The sequence below is a fragment of the Pomacea canaliculata genome, linkage group LG6 (genome assembly GCF_003073045.1).
Source record: "Pomacea canaliculata isolate SZHN2017 linkage group LG6, ASM307304v1, whole genome shotgun sequence".
NCBI classification, from domain to species: Eukaryota; Metazoa; Mollusca; class Gastropoda; order Architaenioglossa; family Ampullariidae; genus Pomacea; species Pomacea canaliculata.
The window spans coordinates 4,632,854-4,656,465 of NC_037595.1; the positions used below are offsets into that span (position 1 = coordinate 4,632,854).

The window sequence follows — 23,612 nt, forward strand, 5'->3', positions numbered from 1 at the left end:
TTAAGTTTGTAGCTTAAAGAGATTTTAAAAAAGAGTTTTCTTTAAACCTTTGAGTGGAAAAGCACAGTTTCTTTCTCGTTTGTTCTGCAGACCTTTCGTCACTGGCACTTGAGCCAGAGAAACTGGAAAAGTCTGCAATTCAGACGCATCGTCGTCGAAGCAGTCAAGGCCGTGTTGAGCTGCCAGTTCTGAGGCCCATGCCAAAGTCTCTGATCCATGACATGAAGTAAGCGCTGTCAAATCTGTTCCCATCAGGCTTCTTTGTCTATCATTTCACTTGCCAATAGCGTTGCTTTTACCTTTTAACATTCTTCCCCAATGACAATGTTATTATTTGGCTGCTAGCTACTGGGTATTTTTGGAATGTCATTTTTAACCTTTTCAGCCCCAATTTTGAGAAAATTTAACTCCTTTTGCTCTGATCATATTTCAGAAATATAGCAAATATGGGTGCTTAGGACTAAAAAATAAAATTATTAAGAAATCTTTATAAAAACAATTGACTCAAAAGTGAGGTGGACAATGTGTGCAGGAAGGTACAAGAGATGACAGATATTCGCTCTGATGTTGGGTGCACACGGGCGTGGGTGCGTCTGGCACTGGAGCGCAAGATGCTGTCGTCTCATCTAAAGGAGCTGCTCAGTGACACCAGTCTCCTCAGGTAAGACCATCAGTGTGTGTGTGTGTGTTTAATGAGTGAGTGAGAGTGTGTGTGTATATGAGAGTGAGATTGTGTGTGAGAAAGAGAGATTGAGAGATTATGTGCAAGAGTTTGTGTGTGTGTTTGTGTGAGAGAGAGATTGTGTGTGTGTGTGCATATAGGCTTGTGTGGAAATGCAGGTGTCCATATGTTTGAATGGAAAGTCCTGCAGTCCAAACAAGGCAACAAGAAAAAAAAAATAAATGGAAGAAGAAATGATCCTAAGATTGTAATGGCTGTAAGAAAAATGCTTATGCATTTAAATCTTTTGGAAATAGCTTTTTGTTCTTGGCATTCATGAGTTCCGAGAGCTCAGCAAAGACAAATGCCGGGTGTATGGCTGGTTGCAGGTCCTTGTACAAACGCTATGCTTTCTTGAGGTGTGAAGATGAGCGGGAGCAGTTCCTGTACCACCTACTGTCTCTAAATGCTGTAGACTTCTTCTGCTTCACCAACACTTTTGCAAACACAGGTAAGTGCAGCTGACTGCTTTATACGCCGCAGTATCCAGGCAGTCTCAGCAGGACTTTCTTTGCTGTCCAGGCAATCTTCAGCAGGACAATCTCGCCACAGCATGCTATAACACCTGGAAAATGCCAGCAATACACCATTCAGTATCCTGGCAATCCCAGCAGTATAACATTTTGTGTCTAGTCGGGACAGTACTGTAATGGATTATTTGTAGCGCTTTGAGGGCTGTTGCAGGATCATCATGCTAAATGCTTATGGGCAATATGACATTTTACATTTCAAGTAGTTGCATCATAGTCAAATGAGAACAGTAGAAAGAAGCTGTACTGAACTCTATTTTGAAAGTGTGTGGGTGAGTGGGGATGTTGTGGGTAGATGAAGAAAATGTCCATGTTATAAAACGGTGACACACAGCATGCTAACAACCTGTCTTAGTCATATAGGGCAGTTGTGATTTTGTAGTGGAGCCTCATTCTGTATAACTGTTCTCTGTACACCAAGATAAAATTTTATGGGATTGGATCCTGGAATTTGTGCAACACTTGCAGGTGCACACTTCTACAGGTAACTTTCTGTCCATAAATCCTACTACTATATGAGACGTTTTACTTTTTCTCATTTACTTAGCAAAATTACGCATGCCAACTGATTCATAGTACTAAAGCCATGATTTGAAAACACAATGGTTAGTTTTGTGTCAGCCATTTGTCTACCAGCAGTTGGGCACTGTAACAAAGGCAAACTGTTCATTCAATCTGTTGCAGTTGTACCATACAGAATACTGGTCTTCCCCAGTACCAAACTAGGGGGCTCTACTACCAGCGCTAATGTCTGGCTGTCTGTGGCTGGTCAGTTGGGAGACTCGGGTCGAATGGACCTTCCCAAAAGCTTGCTGGAGCACACTTTTGAGGTGAGAGATGAAGCTCTCCTTCACCATCTTTAAGAAATATATAGTTGCTTCTTCTCCATGATTCTGTTTCATTGCTTTTCTAACTTTTACTGTTCTTACCTGACCCTGATCCCCGTGTTAGCGACAGTAGTCAATTAGAGCAAGCAAGAAGCATCTTGTATACAGGTTAGAATTTAAAACTTTTTAGCTTGTGCATCCTTTGCTTAGGCATGCACATGTGTGGGGTTTATGCATATATACGTTAAAGAATTTTATGTGCTTGTGCATATGTGTGTGTGTGTGAGAGAAAGAGAGTGCAGACATGCATGTGCACATGTGTGTTTGAGATGGTTGAGAAGATATACTGCTACACTTTGTACTTTGTACATGATATATCTGTGCCCCGTAAGGTAAACAAGGCTCTGTCATCTTACAATTGTAGTCACACAGAGTCTGGAAGAGTAGCTGTGATGTGTTAGCAGCAGTGGCATATTATTTTCCAGCACAGGAACCTGGGAGTTTTGACAACCTTACGCATCGGTCATGACAACAGTGGCATGATGCCACGCTGGCTTGTGGAGTACATTTTGGTGCGAAATGAATTGACCGGGCACACTTACAAGTGAGTACTTAGGTGTTTCTAACATGAAATCAGTAGTTGAATGTAAACATAACTAGAGCAGTGGTTGGAACAGTGAAGCACCTGTCATCACGACTGAGAATTGGGTGTTGTGGGTTCAAATCTTGGCTCCAACCTACCTCTTTCTGGATGTGACAGTAGTTTACAAGGTTGACCATTGGTCATTTTCTCTGGGTATTCAGGTTTTTTTCACCCTGAGTGTGTGCGTGCACACACTTATGTACCTGCGTATGTATGCATGCATGTGTGTGTGTGGGTGCATGCATTTGCATGTTTGCAGATGTTTGAATGCATGTCATGTATGCATACAGATTCATGTATGAAGAGATACTTGCATGCCTAGCAGGCCACAGTGTGAAGTCTCTGTTTCTTTCTGTTTAGTATTGTAAAGTGCAGTGAGCATATTATGAATTTGCATTGTATAAATGTACTGTATTATTGTTATTATTACTTATTTGGCCTTTTCCTTTAACATGTAAGGTGGGAAATTAGTTTGTTTGACAGATTATGAACAGTAAATTTTACTGTTCTCAGTTGTATTGCAGAAAAGCTCACCAACTAGCAGTGTGCTCTTAGTAAGATCAATTAAGGAATACACTGGTCAGATAAAGGTAATACAAGAGATTGTGATACAAGCAAAAGCAAGCTAGTGCTATTATGTCTGTTGTCAGATTCAACTGTGGTCGATGGTTGGGAAAAGGGGTGGACGATGGCAGCACAGAGCGTCTCCTGGTGGCAGAACTGATGCAAAATACCGTTGACAGCGAGGGTATGTTGTATTTTTGGGAAACTTGCATTTCATTTGATGTTCATTTAACCCTAAGGGTTCATTGCAGGAAGCTGTCAGGTGACCCAAGTGTGATCAACAAGGAGGTATTACAACTGGATATTGTCACTCATTTAAAATGCAGCAGGTATCAAGAGCATAAACATGCATGAGCTACACATTGCTGGATTGCTTCTTAAGAAAGCAACATAGTCATGGTTTACTAGGACAGTTGGTGGGAAGTGTTAAATAAGCTGAGATCAGTTCTGTTAAGGGAAAGTACTGTTTGTCATTGAAAGATGTCCTCAGAGAAGAGGTTAAAGGAATCTTTTCTTTTACAGATGAAGTTGTTGTACAGACTGTACCTAGATCAGCTTCCCCCAAATCGCCCAGAAAGTTTGGAGATCACAGTAAGTACATAGTCACAATAGGTGCATGGTCACAATAAGTGCATGATCACATTAAGTACATGGTCACAGTACGTGGAAGATTTTTCTATTTTCTCCCTGTTGCTTCTCCCCTTTAACATTCTTAATTACTTGTTTCATTCATTAAGATGTTGTATTTGCTTTAATATATATATTTAAAATTAGCCTCCAGAATTTTTGTCACTTTGTGTGATGCTACCCTGTTCATCCAAATATAAGACTGGACAGTGTAGATATTTCCCATTGAAAATGATTTTGTTCATAAATTTTGTAATATAAAGATAGTCTACAACTTTTCAAGAGCTTCTTACAGTAAGCAAGACCTATAAATCAAGTTTTATGGCTACCACATTTGATCATGTTGCAAATATATCTGCTGTTATCGATAGATCCGACCCTGCCTGAGATCCAGGAGATGGTGGGGCACGCTGTGAACAACATAGTCAAGCACTTTTTCAAGCCAGAGAAAGAGGTGAGAGCATCATGACAGCAGGACTGTAAGAGAGCAATGAGTTCTTTTCCTTCCTAACCCTAACCCTAACCCAAGAAAAGATGCTGTGTAACCTTCCACTGAATAGGGTGACTGCAACAGTGTCTCGGCCTAACATAGCTGTGTAGCGCCTCCTAACTCAACAATTTGATATCTTACTCAAATGTTTGATGCCTCCAACTCACTTGTGTACAGAGAGGAAATCTGACCTTCTTGCTGTGTGGTGACAAAGGCCTGGTGCAGTGCATGGACCTTGTCTTCCAGTATGGATTTCGTTCTTCACGCTTTTTCCGCAATAAAATGTTTGTCTGGGACTACCTGGGTAAGTACATTGGATGTTTTCCAAGAGTCAGAAAGCTTTTTCCATGTCTTTCCACTATTAGCAAGGTTTAGGTCATGCACTGAGTAAAGAATTATTATGTGCCATTCACTAGAAGCTGTATTATGAGCAGTATTTGTTCCTGTATGTTATCTGCTGCATTTGAATTAATAAAACTACACCATTGTCATCATGGTTTTGTGCAAAGGCCACCTTTAGAGCATTTGGATGGCTAAATTGGTGGCCACAGTAAGTGGAGGGGGTGTGTCTCTGTCCCTGTCCAGACCTTCAGTGACATTTGTCCTGCTATTGCAGAGCGGCTGAAGGTCTATTTTGAGAATGCCATGGCCAACTGCAACATCCGGCCCATTGCTGAAGTGGCCAAAGCTGGCTACTGGCTCTTCTGTAATCTGTTGAAGAAAATCAATGAAGCATCACAGTCGATTGGCAAAGATGGCAAATTCCAGATCTTTATCTGCGTTGGCATAAGGCAAGTACTATGTAAAAGTGCAGTGATGCTGCTGATGGACAGTGGTTAGGGTATGCGTGTATATTTGTGGATGTCATAAGATCAATGTCTTCTACCAGGTAAATATGCACACTAGATGTTATGAGTCTCCATGCATACACGCACACCTTTTTGAAGATGAACTCTAGCAAATATAATTTTAGCTAACAGTGCTAGAGACCAAACATTAAAATCTGGATTAGTATGGCTCAGACTTTTATTGTCAGTTTTTTGTCTTTATACTGATTATTGCCTCAGAACCCCTTTTCCTCCATTTTTTTAAAAATGTTTGGAGTGTCTGCGATCTTTACCACTAACTGATGATGAAAAATTAAAATCTGCTGCTATCTGCAGGGACCGCTGTCTTCACCGGTGGCTGCCACTGATGGCAAACACCACTGTGACTGCTCAGATGTATGAAGAAAATTCATTCATGCGGAACTCAAGCCTGACAAATTTCATCGCACATCCTTGATTCACTGACAGAGTTTGATATTACCCTAGAATCATCGCTCTTGTGTGGGCTGGACATCTAGTCATTTGATTGGACACCCCTCAAGTTTTTTTTTCTTGATATTTTATAAATAGCTGTTGTAGAGCTCCTGTACAGTAAGCATTTGATAATGAAATATTTTGTTAGTACTTCTGTCTTGTTCTTTCGCATGTCCCCTTGTTATGTTCAGGTTTCCATTCTTGATACACCACTTTAGACAGATGTTATAAATGAATTGTTTGTATTCATCATTGTTCATCCTCTTTGTGTACCCAAAACAACCATCATTTTTTCATCCTCATTTTACGGCCAACACAATCATGAGTGATATTACCTTTCATAAGAATTACTGTCCATTTGTGGTGTTCCTTGTATAACAAACAGTGCTGCAAAATCTGACTTTCAATTATTGTTTCACAGTAGATTAGGGTGTGTATTTTAAAACTTAAAACAGCTACCCCCTACCATTGCAAGAGAGCAAACTTACATCCAGTGATTTGTTTCATGTGGATTACTTATGTGTATATTCTTGGATGAATATTTTTTAAACAACAGGAAAAATGTGTAAACATAAGCATTTTTGAACTGTTAGCTGAAAGTCTGTGGTGGTTGTCAAATGTTTTATTCAAATTATTATTTATCTTCAGGCTGGCAATACATACTTTTGCCTTTCATCCTTTAAGTCACTTGGCCCTAGCTCTCAGGGACCACTTTTATTCACAAGTTCTGACTGTTTAATTTCCTGATAGCAACAGATGCAAGAATAGGCCACATTTTTCTCTTCCAGATGTTAAGATTTGGTCAGTTTTATGTATTATGCAAATTTGTTTGTATGTGTGTATTTGAGAAGCACCAGCCACCTTGAAAACTTGAAAAGCCTCTAAACTTTGTTGAGATTCTTTTATCACATTCCAGCAAAGTAGTGGTTGGTCGTAGCCTTTGGCACAGTTTTTGTCATGTAATGGCGTAATTGTCCCTTGATTCAGTATAGCAGTTACTTTGCATGTTTGAGTGTGTGATGCACATAAAGGAATGAAAGGAGGAAGAGAGCACTGTTTAATATGACATTATGCAATCAGATGATACAGAAAAATTACTTTGCTACCTTTACTGCATGTGAAAGTCGCCAAAGACTACTGAGTAATTCAATATTGATTTATGACCATGTTACAAGAATGAAGGAATGAGAGCCTGTGTGAACGCACCATTATTAAATACGTATAAAGTATGGAAGAATTTTAAGTGACAAAAAACTTAAATGTGTAAAAATAATAGAAAATATTTGCAGATATTGAAGATAAGTTTTTGTGAGCAAGTTTGCTGGGATATAGATTTCAACTACTTTTTATCATTGTGATGCTTTTCATCAAAGGGTTAATGGCCTCTGTTTAATTTATGATCTAGCATTGGTGTGTCTGTTGCCTATCAGAGTACATGCAACACTTTTAAAAGCATTTTTAACACCAACAAAGTGTGCTGAGCAGCTTATGCTATTGCTTGACATGGGTACATGGCTCTCGCAATTCCATTTTTGTAACTCATTTTTAGTATGTGCATGTCTTACAGGAAATTATAGCTTTCTTCAGGAAATTTCCTATTCACTGAAATGTATAATTTGTGGTGCATGTTGGATCATATGCACCCTTGCACTATTTTTGTGTGATTTCTCCCACCTAGAATTCTGCCCTGAATGCTACTTACATGAGTTTGCCATTCACTGGTATGTTTAGACTCCAGCATGTTTCACTCTTGTGCACACATTTGCTTTTAGGAAATAAGAGTTGGTTCTCCAAGCATGAAGCAAACAGAATAGTTGAATGCTTTTTGTTAGTGCCATGTTGAAACCATGGAGTAATTAGAAAATCATTTTAATTCCAATATTAGAACACTAGAGAAAAGACCCGACTGTTTTTGAAATTTGAGATTTTGGAGAGGAAGCAAAAAATCGTCCTTTTAATGCGAGTATTGGAAAAAATGAATTAGTATTATGGGCCTGAATTTTCACCTTATGTGGCATTTTTTCTTCCTATACCTTCATCTGTTGAGTTGTAAAAAGGAATTGAACGAGTCCATGTAAAATAAATGAGAAACGAAGATGCCAAACAAGTTGGTGGGTTTGTGGCGGTGTGGAAAGTCATACAATTGAAAGAAATCTAACAAATGCCATAGGTCATAGAAGACCAGTGTTTAAAGAGGCTACAACAGTCTGAGTGTACCAATGTAACGAAAATAGAGTGATGTTTTTGTTTGGCTGCAAGATACCCTTAAACAGAGAAATGTGCTCAAGACTGACATATCCTCAACTTTGTTTGCTTACAATTATTTTTCCCGTCCCCATTCATGGCAGTCAAACCACTTGGAATGTATATGGAGGTAAAATTAAAGTCTTGACAATAGGTAGGGTGCATTAAAATTGTATCCAATTCTGTGATATTTTCATGTTGCCCAAGGACCTGTGGTATTGCCTGCATTTATGTACCCCGGTCTGCATCTTGCTGTGACCCCTGACTAGTGGGAGGTCAGCAGACAAGCAAGTCATTCATGTGCTCATTTAGATGCTTTGTGCACCTGTCTCATAACTAGACTCCAGAATGAGTAGAGCTCATGACAGACTTTTATGGAGCTAACATGGCCAGTTGTGCACTGTATTAGTTTAGATGTTTTCCTGAAGATAGTGTGTGTGTGTGTGGGAATGTACATAAAGCTATGGGAGGTGGAGAAGGGTGGGGGGGATCTGCGTGCAGGATCAACGAAGTTTTTAAAACACTTGTAATGGGTACAAGATCTAGCATGCTAGTGAATCATCACATATTCATGGCTATAGTTAAAGGGACGATATTCTCACCTCGGCCTCCTTACCACCATTTGCAGCTAAGAAGTGGCATGCAACAGTGCCACTGTGATTTATGTGCAACATATTTGAAGCCAAAAGTTTTTTGCTTATTAATTCATACGATCACCCAGGCTTTTGCTACAGTGAATAAAACATCGAGACGAGCTTTGCATACAATCAAGGCACTGTCCATAAAGTATTAATATGTGTTTGATTCATCTAGTACTGTTTTTTTTTTATTATTTGATAACTCCTGTGAGCTTCAAAGAGTTCAGTAAGTAGAAGTGGTTGACTGTAACCTGATGACAGGGTGCATTGTTTGGATGTGTATAGAAAACACTAGCATTGTTAAACTTCAATTAAATGTGATTGTAGATGGGAATTGGGAACTTGGCTGACATTTTGATGTAGAAGACATACCTTTTATTTTAATATTTTAAAATAGGTAGCAGAGATTGCTTGGACCATCTGTGCGGCATGAAAGGTTTTAAGACCATGTTCAATAAAGTTCACTGAATGGTTACAGTTTTATAACTGTGTGCGCCTCCTTTCTCATTCACCGCCCTTTTTTTTTTGCATGTGAGAATGGATGAAAGGAATTTAAAGCAAGATTCAGAAGTGAGTATTATTATTTCCACAAGTTTACTGTTCATTTTCAACATGTTAATGTTAAATAGTCAACACGTTAAAAATGGAGGAGACATTGGTGGTACAGGATGAAAGTGAGGTGACCATGATCGTTGGTTTATTTATTTTTTTCTTTTAACAGGAGCTACATCAAAATTTAAACCACTGGAAAGACATTTTCAGAATGCTATAACAGGGTAAAGGTAGTCCCATAACCCTTCAGTCCTTGGGGTGTAAGATATTAGAGATTGCACTTGTCATGAGGCCTTTTTTTCTGAGCTTGGTATCCATCTGCTCTATCTTGCTGCTTCTCCCTCCTAAACTTCAGAGGGTCATCACAACTTTATTTTCCCCACAGGGCAATTAAGAAGTAGCTCACTACTCATTAGACACCTGGGGGAAGTGCACTGCGTAGTGTGTGTTTGCACCTCTGGCCACAAGGTTACGCAAGATGCTGGTTAAACATGCACCTCTTTTTGGTGTGAGTAGGTGGTGGGAGAGATGTTCAATATTTTCTTCATGATTGCATTCTGATGAGAAATGTTCCTCTGTCATTTCCATTACCACATTCTTTTTTCTGCTTTGCCTTGCCTACCAACAATAAAAATAAGCAGCTTAAAGAAGTTTGAAAAAAGAACCACAGGATCTGAATGATGAATGCTTCAAAAAAATACATGTACATACTTGATTTCCCTTTATATCCAAACTGGTAAACATGAAAATAAAGTGATATGTTCTACTAAATACGTAAGAGCCAAATGATTATACATATATAAACTGGCAAAATAAATGGAGAAAGTTCTTGCTCATATGTTGCCCTGATGTTTTGAAAGGCCTTTAAGTTATAGGCTTGACATGAACTCAACCCATGGAGGAGTCCCTTTGCTAAAACTCTAAAAGATAGAATTAAATTATTTAATTCCTGTGAAAGAAAGAACACATGCATCACCATATGTCAGCTGTCAATTGCAGCACATGGTGAATAATGTCTTCATTACTCTTTCCAGATCATACAATGCCTAGCTCATGTATTTGCTTTTTAATGTTCTTAATTATTTCATTACAGCTATTACAATTGGGAACTTAAATGTATCAAATGTAAGAAACTATATAACACCACATATTTAAATATATGAATAGTTCCAGACCCACAAATACAAATCGCTTGAAAAAAATATGTTACAGAAGTTTGAAGGGATAAAGGATGCTGAGTTGAAAAATATAAACAAGGTTTAAGCATGAAAAACAAGAATATCTATCAACATAACACAATAACAGTTAACTAGAAAACATTTTTCTAAAAATTAACCAAAGGCCTGTTGTAAAAGACTTGAGAACCACCATAGGTACAGCTTCAAGTTCACAGATTTAATATGAACATAAACAGATTTGCTAGCATGTAATAATAATATTGTCACAAAAAAGATACCTTTTTCCCTTTTTGAAAAGCAAAGATTGATCAAACGAAGTTCAGAATTTGGTGTCAAAGAAGGGTGGAGTTAACATGAGCCCTAAAGCACTTGTTACGAATTGCTGCCCCTAGCAGCAAACTGAATTATATAAGATCACTGAACCAAAAACTGCTCTCTTCCACAGAGCAGCAAGAATTTTTGTTTTAAAGTTTGTATCTTGTGAAAGGTTTATTCCTGAATTTGGGGAATTAATCATCTGAGCTGACCTAAACCCAGACATCTAAAAATATTGTATGGTTTGGCCAGTCTAATCTCAAAGGTTGTGATCTAGTAGATCAAATGGACATAAAAATCTGAAAATTTGTATCTCTAAGCAGCAAGAAATAAATAACCTGAGAAGTCGGACAATACAGACCAAAGATTACAAAAACAAAAGTAATATCTTAAGGACTTAATCCATTAAATCAAAAGATAATGGAAAGCTTTGCTCTTAAATATCAGTTGTTCACATGTACAAAAAGACAAGATTCGACAGTGTAGAATATCTTGATATAATAGTAGGAGATATATAGGTAAGAGACAGTGTTCAAAATTTTGGAATCCACAAAATTTATTTAATTTTTTTGGAGGAGAGGGAAGGGAAGGCACTTGACATGGACGAAGTATAATAACAGCAATGAGCTTTGGACTAACCCAGCCTAGACCTAGCTCGGGTATGGGCCGGTTCCAGCCAAAACTTAGTTCACACCACATTGACTAATTCCCCCACATATTTAATGAACTAACATTTCACAAACGTGAACCGGTGGCATAGCGATATATGCATCACTTGTGATGCTGTATCTCCTTGGTCTGTCAGTCATTTATGATTTCTCCTGAGTGTGGGAGTGTATTTGTGGGCATTTAGATGGTGATATGCAATGACCATTGTGAACCACTTTGTCGGCTGTGCACTGGCAGGATGGCACACAAGGCTTGAAACAGTTTGTTGTTAAGTTGCCAAGAGGTGTGGCAAGGTTTTCACAGGTTCTTGGACATACTGGCCCACACTCATCGAACATGAAACCTTTGTCTTCTTGACAGGCAAAAGCTGAAAAAAAGCCAGATAAAGGAATGCCATATTTCACAAAGGCCATAGTTATTTCACAAATTCAATGACAGCACATTTGTTCAGAATTAAAAAAAAAAAAATCACATTTCTGTAAATATTATTTGGAGAGATGCATACTATAGAACTGCTAGGAGTAAGAGTTGTTACTAAACAATAGAGTGCTTTGAAACATTTGAATCTTATATTACAGCTTCAATTTGGAAAAAGATTATGCAATAGTATTCTGACTCACCACACAAGTTATGGGAGCGCCACTCCAGTCTGATGTTAGCTCGAGCACACTCATGGGCATATGAGGCTAGAATGTCACACAGGCACTTGGGATCGTCCATGCACACACACATATCATACACACAAGAGGAAAAGTATGGTTCAGGTGATACAGCGCGATGGCATCGGGAGAATTCTTTGCTCTGCAAAAATAGGTTAGAAGTCCTGTAAATCAGGAAAGCAGGGAGACACAGTGAGAAAGAATATGCGTGTGTGTGCATTGCTTGGGAGAAATGGGCTCACATTCAAACCTTCACAGCATACAAGCATTCTCCTCTTCAATACATTTTTGTTATCAATACCTGATTGATTGATTCAGGAAAAGATTTTCACAATTCTTTCATGTATAATACAGCACTCAAAAGTCAACATTATTTCTTTGATCACCATGTCCTTCTTTGGCGTGTTCACCACACTATTTTCTCCTTTCCTCATTTTACTTTTCCTCTTAAGACTTTGTTCTTTCAGTCCCCTTGTCACACAAACTACATGATTACATATATTTGTAACCTCTTGGAATTCATTGAATTTTGTATATTTACACATACACAGGCAAAGGCAAGTCATGTTGCACTTCCTACCTTGATGACGGCACAGCGAGTGGTCGCAATTTTGCGGACACGATATCCAGCAGACAAGCATGGGTCAAGGTCTTGTGCATCTCTACATGTCTCTGTAATCTGTGTTTCGGCCTGGGAAAAAGACTTGGTTATTTATTCAGTTATTTGCATCTCTTAAACCAGGAAGGGGAGGAAAAGGAAAAGGTGAAAATAAGGACAGAGTTGTCTTTTTTTTGTTATACATAGATCAGTTCTAATAAAATTGCATATAGTTAAGTAAAAGACTTTATGACTGACTTACTTCCAGGATTACTGGTCCATGAAACAATAACACATTCTACAAATGTAGATTAGTTTGTACTGTTACATAAAGTCTGATTTTAAAGAGTTAAAATTTCAACCATGTATTCCTAAATGAGTTAAAATACCAACAATGAGTTTCACCACTGTAGGGCATCCCCAATTAGCAAACAAAACCTACATACATGTTACACTCTGGCTATCAATGATCTGATGTCTGGAATTTTTTAAATTGAAAAAAATGGAGTAAGAAGAAGTTAATTAAAAGAAACTCATTAAAATTAATGGAGCACCTTCCAGCTGTTGCCAAAAACAGCAGGTGAATTGGTAATCTGGCCATTACTTGTTCGCAAGTCATCTTGGGGGAAGCCATTGAAATTTCCGCACAAACCACAAAGTTTTCGTTTGTAGCTGCCTGGAACGGTGACCTCTGCATGACTGTCCCCATTCCAAGAAACCTACACACAATTTCATCCCATGGAAATTTGCTATCCACTTATCTTTAAGCACCTCTCTGGGTAACTGCACCTTATTTCATTATGCAGATACTTTTTATACACTTCCCGGTGATGAGAGGAACTATTACTGATTAAGAAACATACAAAAATATTCTAGATATTAAGACTTCGTACAGTTTGTATCTTAGCTATGAGTACTGAGCTGCCTTTGGGTAACTAGTCTGATTATAAAGCTGTGGAAAGCTTGGACTATGGCGAGAAAAACGTTTTCTTTTAGGTAGGGTGGGGTGAGAAAACTGCACAGAAACTGGATGCCAACAAGTGTCATTAATGACACAGAAAACATAAAAAATGATTAGCTGCACTAACCTGCAGGCCGATGTCTGTAGTTAGGAGAACTGTCTTTTCCATCATCTGAAGAAAGATGTGGGGCTCGTACAGGAAAGGAAGCTGCACCACAGCTTTGTTTATCTGGGTAACCATGAAAACCCATAACATGTTGGTTTTTTTTTTTTGACAACCATTGTATCAGACAATATTAAACATTGTCATGGGCCAGTAGTCAATGTATATTGTCAACTCTGCATCTTTTCTTGAATGTTTTGCACTTAATTCAGAAAAAAGGACATCAAAGAGTTTTTGATGAATAAACATTGTCTGCTTACCAGAGTCCTCCCTGTCAAAGGTTATATAGAAAAATGTAAGTCTGTAATAATATGCTTTTTAAGAGTTTTTCTTATAGTCAAAGTAGCATGTGGATTTAAAAAAAAAACAAACAAAAAAACCCCAGGGTGCATGCATACCATCACAACACTGTTTTGTAGTAAGTCTATGATGATGTTGCCAATGGTCACAGTGAAGTTCTGAGCCCAAGACACGTCACCTGGTGCAGCTCGGTTATCATGTTGCACCTCAACGCTGTAGTCCAACATCGACGCAAAATGTAAATAATGTGAACTTGTATTACTGGACTGCTGGCTGACAATTTTTTCCAGTTAACTACTAAAATGAGGCAGGTTTGTACAAAGCTTCCGGTTTATTTGCATTTCAGATTAACTAGTAAAACAAGGCAGGTTTGTACAAGGCTTCCAGTTTAGTCACCTTCACCCATCTCCTACCCTCCCCAACACACACACAAAATTGCCTCCTTGCAGAGAAAACAGAAAAAACATTAAGAGACTATACATAGACAAGAGGTAAATAACTCCTCACCTAAAGTTATTCCCCTCGCAGTCTTTGGACATGATGTACCGACATGTACCCTGGAAGTGCAGAGTAGCCCCATCAAATGTGCGGTAGTGAGGATCACCAAATACTACACATGTTCCTGGCTCTATTTAAAATAAGAGGCAAAAGACAGAATCCAGAAAAAATCAGCAATTGTATCACACATTAAACATAAACTCTACAACATATGAGTAATATTTCACTTCAGGTGGTTCCTATGAAGTGTCCTTTACAATTAAAAGATTAAAGACATCATGGCATAGATTTATTGGTAGAATCAAAACTGATTAACATATTCAGCATTCCACACCTTCAACACTCCAGCTTTCAACATTACCCACAGTGACATCTCCTAATCAACATAGAGCAAAGCAGCTAAACATTTTGTTTATGCTGCTGAGTTACCCAGAGATGTCAAATACATACTAAAACTTTAATTCCTATTCCAAGTAAATTTCTATTGGCTCATAATGATTACATACACACTGTCTCATGTACTCACAAAGATGTGATGTGCAAATGGATGTGCATGCATACATGCACACACACACGCACATGCAATGAAGAAAATAAACATACGTTTTAAACAGACAGGGCAGCAACTGCCCGGTGATGTAGCTTGCACTTCATCTGCCTTACACTCAGGGAGAGGACAATTCTGTATGGTGCAAGAGACGTCCCCTCCTCGACACTGACATCGTGTGCACTCATCAACTAACCATTCTTCTCCAGGCTATGAACAAAATTTTAAGCAAAACTGTTCACCAATAATAAAATAAAATTTGGAAATCTGAGTCTATAAACTTGTGATGCTAAAATTGATTTTGGGATCACACTGGCATCATAACCATTCTGGGTATTGGGAAGAAAACAGCTGTTGTACCTGATAGATCCTGCCTTGGTAGAAGCACTCTGCCAGTGCAGATAATTGGCACACTTCACAGCACTGACCTTTGACTGACACTAAACGTTCTTCGATGCCACATGACAAGGTGGGGCACTCTTGTAAGGAGCAGATTATGTTTCCATCCTACAAAGGAAAACTTAAGATTAAGAAGAATAATGTAGGAATCCGGATGAATGTCAAACAGAAATAAAAGATTCAATGGTCGGCTGATTATGCATTCTACTGACTGCTACTCAAAAATACCAGTCATGATGATGTTATCTGTGTTCTTGATTATTGATCACTCTTTTCTGCTTTTGGATGACTGTATGATCTGTAGATCTGAACTGTGACCCATCAACATCATGTTCTAGGAATAGGATGTCATCTTCACAACAGCAACCCTTGCATTACATTAAGATTTATTGTGTACACAACAAATAACAAATATACACGGAAAATCAGAGATCATTGCTCACAGCTCATGAAAGTATTACCTGACAAAAGCATGAAACACACGGATTTTTAAGGCTTGTCCACTGTTGCCCCTCGTGGTAATAATGTGCCTCAGACTGATCATAGCAGGCTGAAATGAATTGTACCAATTAACAGCAAACCTTCTTATGATGAAAATGATTGTCAGACAGGTATAGAACATAGCAGCTACCAAACAGATGCAAACTTACATCAGACATCACTTTCATGAAGTAGCTACATGTATTTGTATACTGATGTATAACTTGACAGGAGACCTCAGCTGCATTTTAACAAAAACATAACACAGACTAATGTGATATATTACACAGACTATTCTACTATATATTCCTGTAGAGAAGTGTGTAATATCAATGTGCTGAAGCTTGTGCCTAAGGACTGGAATGAAGTACAGTGACCCTAACTAGTGTACTTCAGACACATACCTGGGCAAGAAGGACAGCACTGTCCAGAAAGAGTAACCTGCACATCTGGAGGACACGTCAGGATGGGGCATTGCTCCTTTGCACACACCCAGCTGAAATCCTCCTGAAGAATGGCAATCATATGACAATGCTTCAATTTTTCAGTGTAGGCACAGCTAATTCAATGGAAAACTCTGCCTTCTTTGGATACAATTGTTTAAAAAACCCCATATTACTAATACATGAACAAAAGATTATTGACTTTTATCTATTTTCTTAAAACAGACTGAGACTATAGGAACAGCTAGTCTGCTACCCTAGTCTGCCGATCAGATTATGATCAGGAAATAGGCTGCAGAGAGCAAGTAGATGGCTCACATAGATGTACACAACACACAGAGTATATTTACACTATGATAGACAACCTACAAAGCAGATCCAGGCTATGGCAGACAACACATGCAGCAGATTAAGTCAGGAATATCAGAGAGTAAACAAATGATTAGATGAAATCAAAATACAAACCTTACACTCACAGTAGAAACAAGGATCATGTAGCCTTGGCCTTGTCATCATGCCGATATCAGCCGAGGTACAGCCCGTGGAAACTAGTACATACAGTAACATCACAGTAAGTGCATCTGTATCAAATTCGATCTGCTCCATTTCGTAATGGGACTTGAAAAAGCAAGAGACATAGGGAGGGGAAGGAGAGATTGAGAGAGAGTGTGTGTAATAATTTCTTTATTCATCTTTTGGAATGGAATCTGTCTCATATCAACATGAAATACTGCTGGTTATAAACATACCTACATTGGGTGGCTGTGCATAAGCATAATTTCTTATGCATTAAGAGTAAAAGAGATCGTGTGCATATGCACCTAGATGCACTCAAGTGCTCACTTGTACAAGCTATTGTTCATGTGCAAGCTATTGTTTGTTCAGATGCATAAGAATATGAAAAAAAATTAAGAGCCAGTCTTTTTTTCTTATTGTTTTCAAAACTTGTAAAGTTTTCTTTTAAAACAGAGGGGAAACACTTACAGCCTGCACAGGAAGGGCAACACTGGCCAGGTGGTGGGGAAACGAGATTTTCTTCTGGGCAGTTTGCAACACTTGGGCATGTTTCATGCAGGCACTGCATGTGTCCCTCCTACAACACAATGTTACTGCTGCATAACATGATGACTATTACAATCACTGGAAGACACACATCATGGCAAACATTTCTGTCATTAGAACACAAACAGCATGGTGAACATTCCTGTCACTGGAACATGGACAGCATGGTGATTATTCATATCCTATTTTTATCACTGTTGCCCATAAAATGAAGACACTACTACAAAAAAGCCAAATAAAAGCTAGATAAGCATCCATGGGCAATAGGGGTTCATGGTTCAGACACAAATCTCTAGCACAAAAAAGAACTTTAATTAATGTTAAACCCACAATGTCAATTTACCAGCAGTAGCATCTATAGGTATCAGTTGTGTGAGAACTATGATAATCCATTACATTGCCTATTAATTATCCCTGTGTCATGACAAAAGTCTTTGTATTTCTACCTCACATTCACAAATATCATATTGATCCTGTTGTGACAAATGTCTATGTGGTGCTGTCTCGGCAATGATAAATGTATGTGTGGTGTTGTCTCTGTAACGACAAATGTCTGTGTGGTGTTGTCTCTGTAATGAAAAATGTCTTTGCATCTTTACCTCACAATGGCAAGTATCACAAGGATCATCACTTGGACTAAAATCCTCTCCATTTTTATAGCCAACACCTTGGTAGCTGCAAGCTGTCAAAAACAATTCAGTTACAAAATAATGAAATCAGTAAATGTATTATAAAAATAGTAATACTGACACAAATTTCAGAGTCTTGACAATATTTGGGAGGATAAAAGCAATGATGTCAGAAAACCATGAGAACCATCAGAACTACTCTTTTCTCCCAAACAAAACTAACCAAACCCCTCTCTTTCTCACATACACAATTACCATTAAAAATCCATCTCTCTTTTTCTCACATATGGGATCTACCAAAACCAACCCTCTTTTTCACAAATGATGATATAATCAAAACTCTTTTTCTCACATACTAGGGCAGACAGGGCAACACTGTCCAGGCACAGGTACAGGATTGTCACATGGCACATAACATTCCATTGCCATGCAGGTAACTAAGCCGCCTGTACAGGCACATGTCACACAGGGGTTTTGTGGCAACAAGAAGCTGGTGTTGGATGCATAAGTGTTCTCCTTGTATTCACAACCTGAACAGAGTTTTTTTTTATCATGAAAATAAAGATTGATCAAATAAATTCAGCAGACATGAATTCCACATCACACACATTTTACTCATCATACCCCTACAAGCAATCAGATCAGACAATACCTTTGCATTGTGAACAGCACTGCCCAGGCACTTCTTCTGTCAACAAACAGTTCAGAACCGGGCATTTCTCTTCCTCACACACTACATTCCCATCCTGCAACAAAGACAGAGTTCTCCTCTATTGCTTAAGTCCACAACTTATAAAAACTCCTATTTTTCTTAGGCTCTTGAAAGCAATACAGATGCGTATGGATTTTTCTTGAATTGTATGCCTTCTTGCATGATTGTCTTATAAATTAATGCTCATGATTTAGTTCTGTGTATATTTTATTCACTGTCAGGGCAAAATTTCACATTTGGTAATATGCTTTTAAACCACCTCTTGAAATGGACTGATCACCTATTTAAAAGTGTTCTTCTGCTCATTATTCTGCAGCTCCTCCAGTTTTCTTAAATATCTGAATTCAAATCAGCTACAAGCACTTTTTGCTTAAGACAAAATACTTTGCAAAGTTTTGCTGGAATTTCAGTGTAAATAAAAAACATCTACTGCTTATCTTTCAGACAAGCACAAACAAAATGGATCCCCAATGTACATATGCACGTGCACATTTGAATTCACTATTTCCATCATTTCTTGGTGACACTAAATAAAAAAATCTAAGGAAAAAAGTCCTTTATTGTTTTAGAAACAAAGTTATTGCCAAATGACCTGACATCCCATTCAAGCACAAGTGCAGGTGACTGTCTGAACTCACCCGACACAGACAGCGCCGGCAGTTGTCTGGCTGAAAAGACTGGCCATTGGGATAGAGTTTCCCTTCAAAGAAGCACATATCACACCGAGGACAGCACAAATCCTGGCGAGGATGAGTACATTCCACAACACAGGTCTCACGGCTGCAGGCAACTCGTCCTTCCTGTTACAAGGTTATACTCATAAAATTTTACAAAAAAATTGTACCATGTACTAAGAAGAATCCCTTCTCTCCTCACACATAAAACCCAACAAATATCTAAGGATTTATTTAATCAATAATGATGTTGATAACACTGACAGAGGTGCTTGCAGTGAAGACAATATGATGATAATTACCTTGCAAGTACACTTCTGACAGGAGTCTTCTGGATGCTTGAAAAGGGCATTGTCTGTGAACGTCTGTCCAAGGAACTGACACACTAACAAAAAAAAGTAATACATTTCTAATTGGCAGTGTGACGATGTTGTTCGCAGTCCTAATTAACAGTATATGAATACATTGTTCACATTCCTAATTAGCAGTATATGACTTTGTTGTCACAAAGCTGTTCTAGTAAGACTGGTGCACCATAAACTCCTCCCCTTCCTGGCAAAGTCTAATTACTTTTATCTCGCAAGAACTCAAATAAAAAACTGGGAAGTGCACCTTAACATATTTCAAATTAAAAATGTAAGTTTTTACAACATCTCTCCTCATCTGTTCAAACTGATCAATGACACTACACTAAAATCAGAGAGTAATATCCATCATAGCTCCATTTTACTCACCTGGACAGGTAGGACAGCATTGATGCTTTGTGTAAATAGGTTTCAGGCAGTTAACTTCTGGACAGATGATGGTCTGGCACTGCACTGTACCTGCCTGAGCACAGAAACATACATGCATTCCTGTGAATGCATTAATAAACTTGTGCAGATGCCTAAAACATTCATTATCACAAACATTACCGCTCATAATGCACTGGCAGGAGATAGTGCCCACATGCTATTCGCCAATCAGCAACCCACACAATCACTTGCCAGCCATTCTATAGAATATTTTACCTGACACACACATTGTTGACAAGCGTCCACCTCTGAGATGAAAGTAAGACCCTGCTGCCGGACAATTCCTTCAAACTGACAGTCAGTGCATAAAGGGCAGCATGCAATTGTTTGGACTGGGTGAGCACAGGTACTGTTGCACTGTCGGGCCATACAGCTCACACTTCCACTCTTTAAAAAAATAGTAAAAAGATTACGATGAAGCAACATATTTCTCTTGCATTAGTGACACTTACTATCAAAGCTATAACTGACTTTTATTTAACTAGTTTATTAACAGTAAGCACTGGTTGAACAAAGCTTTATGTCATGAGGGACCCACAGATTGGCAAAAATATTTAAACAAGTTGCACAGATTACATACAACAAAATATCTAGCACAAAATATGAATGGTCAAAGTATGATGAATGTCTTGGAAAGTTTAGTTAAAAACCTTCTACTTGTGTTTCACTTTGGTCTGCCTGTACCTGACAACGACATTCTTGGCAGGGATCTGTGGGACTAGTAAAGATTTGTCCATTTCTGTACTCCAGACCATTGTATGAACACCCTTGACAGGAGCCACAACCACAACCATCCATGATAGGGTTTTGGCAGTTGGCAGCATCACACTGAGCTCTCTGGCAGCTGATGGAGCCAGACTGTAAAATACAGCATCCATCATCACAATATCATCTTAAAAGCTACCCTGAATGCAAAATTAATTTCAGATCAGTGAGGTTTTGTTTGCTGCAAGATACGTAATGGGCCTGTTTACAAAAACAATAAAAGTAAACAAGATCCCAAGAAAAGCTGAAAAATCAAAGGATGCTTGGTCAATGGGATTTTACACAGTGATATAAAACTAAAAAATTAAATAAAAAAACAGAAGGTTGACAGTTGTTCTTCCAAGAAATGTTAAAGCTGCTTACCACCCAGCTCCTTACCTCACACACACACTGACTGCAGCGATCGCTGGGATCAGGAAAATTCTGACCGTAGCGATAGATGCGCCCATCCAACTCGCAGTCCCGACATTCTGGGCAACACTCACCAGGTGCAGGATTGAGACAGGTAACTGGCGGACAAGGTGACTGTACACATCTAAAGGTGCCATCCTGAGTGAAGGTGGCACAGGTCACATTATAAAATGTTGTGCAAAGTAACCTTTACGGCATAAAAGCATGTAAACCACTATCAGATATTTATATACTGTTTTAAAATAATGTTTTAAATGATAATCGTCATGTTACAATTGTGTTAAATATGTCTTTTAACAACTGTCCAGAACAAGGAAAAAAAAAAGCAAAATCTCTTATTGCAAAATCCAATGTTAAGCAACTCAATACAAATTTACTGAAGAAGTACTGTTAATAAACAGGCTTTCTTGAAGATCACACATACATCCAGGTTTATAAACAATAATATCTCATAATGAAACAGCTATTTATTTACTTTTTCTGTTTGTAAGCGAAATGACTCAAGGTATAAAACTCATCTGGATACTCACCCTACAGCTGCATTCTTTGCATCGATCAGTACGGTCAGGGAGTCTCTGACCATTGTAATATTGTCTCCCATCGTACAGACAACCATTGCACACTGGACAACATCCCTCTTTGACTGGATGACTACAAGACACTGGTAAACACTGCAAGGGCTGACACCTGACACTGCCTTGTAAACAGGTGCACACCTGGCAGTCTTGTTCAGTGCTCTCTCCGTCCCGATACCGGTGGCTCTGATATAAGCAACCTGCCTGGCATGATGGACAGCACTGTCCAGGTAGTGTGACAGGGTGGGAGCAGGAGACTACTGAGCACTCCTCTTGACTACACTCAACACTTCCTGCATGGCAGCGGCATTTCTGACATTCATCTGTAGGGTGAGGGAAGGTCTGGCGATCTGCATACTGGGTGTTGCCATAGGAACAGCGAGAGCATTCTGGACAGCAAGAGCCCTGGACAGGATGAGAACAGGTTACTTTGGGACAAGCTACTGGCTGGCATCTGACATCACCATTTTCACATTGACATCTACTGCAGGCTGTCCCTGGGTCTGAAAATTCAACACCATTGGGATATTCCCTCCCCTTGTAAGAACAGTCAGTACAGATGGCACAACACTGTCGCATCACTGGATACCGACAGTGCTGGTCCCGAGGACAGTCTTTGGAAAAGCAATGAATATCTCCCCCACGACATTGACACTGCTGGCATGGATCTGTGGCATGGTCTGTCACCTCTCCGTCTCCCAATGCTCGTCCCTTATAAAGACAGTTGCGACATTCAGGACAGCAAGGACCTGGGGTGGGGTTAGCACATGGTACATGAAGGCAAGGGCGGCGCTGGCACGTCACTGTTCCTCGAGTGCAAGTGCACTCTCCACATGGATCCTGAGCATCAGGGAAGGTCTGTCCATCTGTGTACTGCCGTCCACGGTACAGGCAAGCACTGCAGTCCTTGCAGCAGTCACGCATGACTGGATGTTGGCAAGTGATGGGGGAGCAAAGTTTGCTCTGGCAAATCACGTTTCCAGACACACACTGGCACTGACGACAAGTGTCTCGTGGGTCATTAAAAATGGTGCCACTTGCAACGCTTTTCCCATGATAGTCGCAGTCTTGGCATGTAGGGCAGCAATCACGGATTGCTGGATTTTGACATGGAGCTGAGGGACATGAACGAGGCTGGCAGGTCACTTCTCCAGCATGGCAATGACATGTATGACAACTGTCTCGTGGGTCTGGGAAGGACTGACCATCCAAAGCATGCACATCTCCAAAGCTACATCCTGCCAATATATTAAAAATTGTAATTAATAACACAAGAAAAATATACCAGAATTATTTCAATAAATATTGTAGTTTGACATTTTCCTCTTTATACTGAGAAATCTGTATTATAATTCATCTGAATGGAGAATATGAACCAAAACATGCATACAAGATTTAAAGTTTCACTCAGAAAAAGCATTTAGATAATAAAGTATTCTGCATAGCCTGTTGCCCTCTGCTAACACACTTCAACACAGTGTAGTAATGAAAACTTTTGCATAAACACACCATAACCAAATGTTGCATATTGACGATAGTGAACAGGCCTAGCTAGCTTGTTAACTTTTCAAAAAATAAAAAAAGTTAGACAAGGCTTAATTCCAGTCCATCAGTGCTTGTGATAAAAGCAGGAAATACCTTTG

At 39.0% G+C, this 23,612-nt stretch overlaps 2 protein-coding genes across 2 annotated transcripts in view; one reads left to right on the forward strand and one right to left on the reverse strand.

Moving 5' to 3' along the window:
• The window catches only part of LOC112565612 (DENN domain-containing protein 5B-like), a 27,237-nt gene extending 18,166 nt beyond the window's left edge, over positions 1-9,071 (forward strand). The window contains 12 exon segments of the mRNA XM_025241161.1: positions 91-226; positions 533-661; positions 1,051-1,172; positions 1,936-2,081; positions 2,564-2,682; positions 3,372-3,469; positions 3,808-3,876; positions 4,284-4,366; positions 4,580-4,706; positions 5,019-5,193; positions 5,566-5,673; positions 5,675-9,071. Coding sequence (XP_025096946.1) covers positions 91-226; positions 533-661; positions 1,051-1,172; positions 1,936-2,081; positions 2,564-2,682; positions 3,372-3,469; positions 3,808-3,876; positions 4,284-4,366; positions 4,580-4,706; positions 5,019-5,193; positions 5,566-5,673; positions 5,675-5,747 — 1,385 coding nt within the window. The 3' untranslated portion in view covers positions 5,748-9,071.
• A 77-nt stretch (positions 9,072-9,148) lies between these two features.
• The window catches only part of LOC112565611 (kielin/chordin-like protein), a 41,660-nt gene continuing 27,196 nt past the window's right edge, over positions 9,149-23,612 (reverse strand). The window contains 23 exon segments of the mRNA XM_025241159.1: positions 9,149-11,666; positions 11,920-12,100; positions 12,539-12,649; positions 13,111-13,275; positions 13,645-13,746; positions 14,079-14,193; positions 14,488-14,608; positions 15,082-15,235; positions 15,386-15,532; positions 15,886-15,974; positions 16,309-16,411; positions 16,813-16,895; positions 17,332-17,440; positions 18,009-18,091; positions 18,395-18,568; positions 18,691-18,784; positions 19,389-19,550; positions 19,727-19,809; positions 20,159-20,252; positions 20,435-20,605; positions 20,903-21,076; positions 21,362-21,532; positions 21,925-23,207. Coding sequence (XP_025096944.1) covers positions 11,440-11,666; positions 11,920-12,100; positions 12,539-12,649; positions 13,111-13,275; positions 13,645-13,746; positions 14,079-14,193; positions 14,488-14,608; positions 15,082-15,235; positions 15,386-15,532; positions 15,886-15,974; positions 16,309-16,411; positions 16,813-16,895; positions 17,332-17,440; positions 18,009-18,091; positions 18,395-18,568; positions 18,691-18,784; positions 19,389-19,550; positions 19,727-19,809; positions 20,159-20,252; positions 20,435-20,605; positions 20,903-21,076; positions 21,362-21,532; positions 21,925-23,207 — 4,196 coding nt within the window. The 3' untranslated portion in view covers positions 9,149-11,439.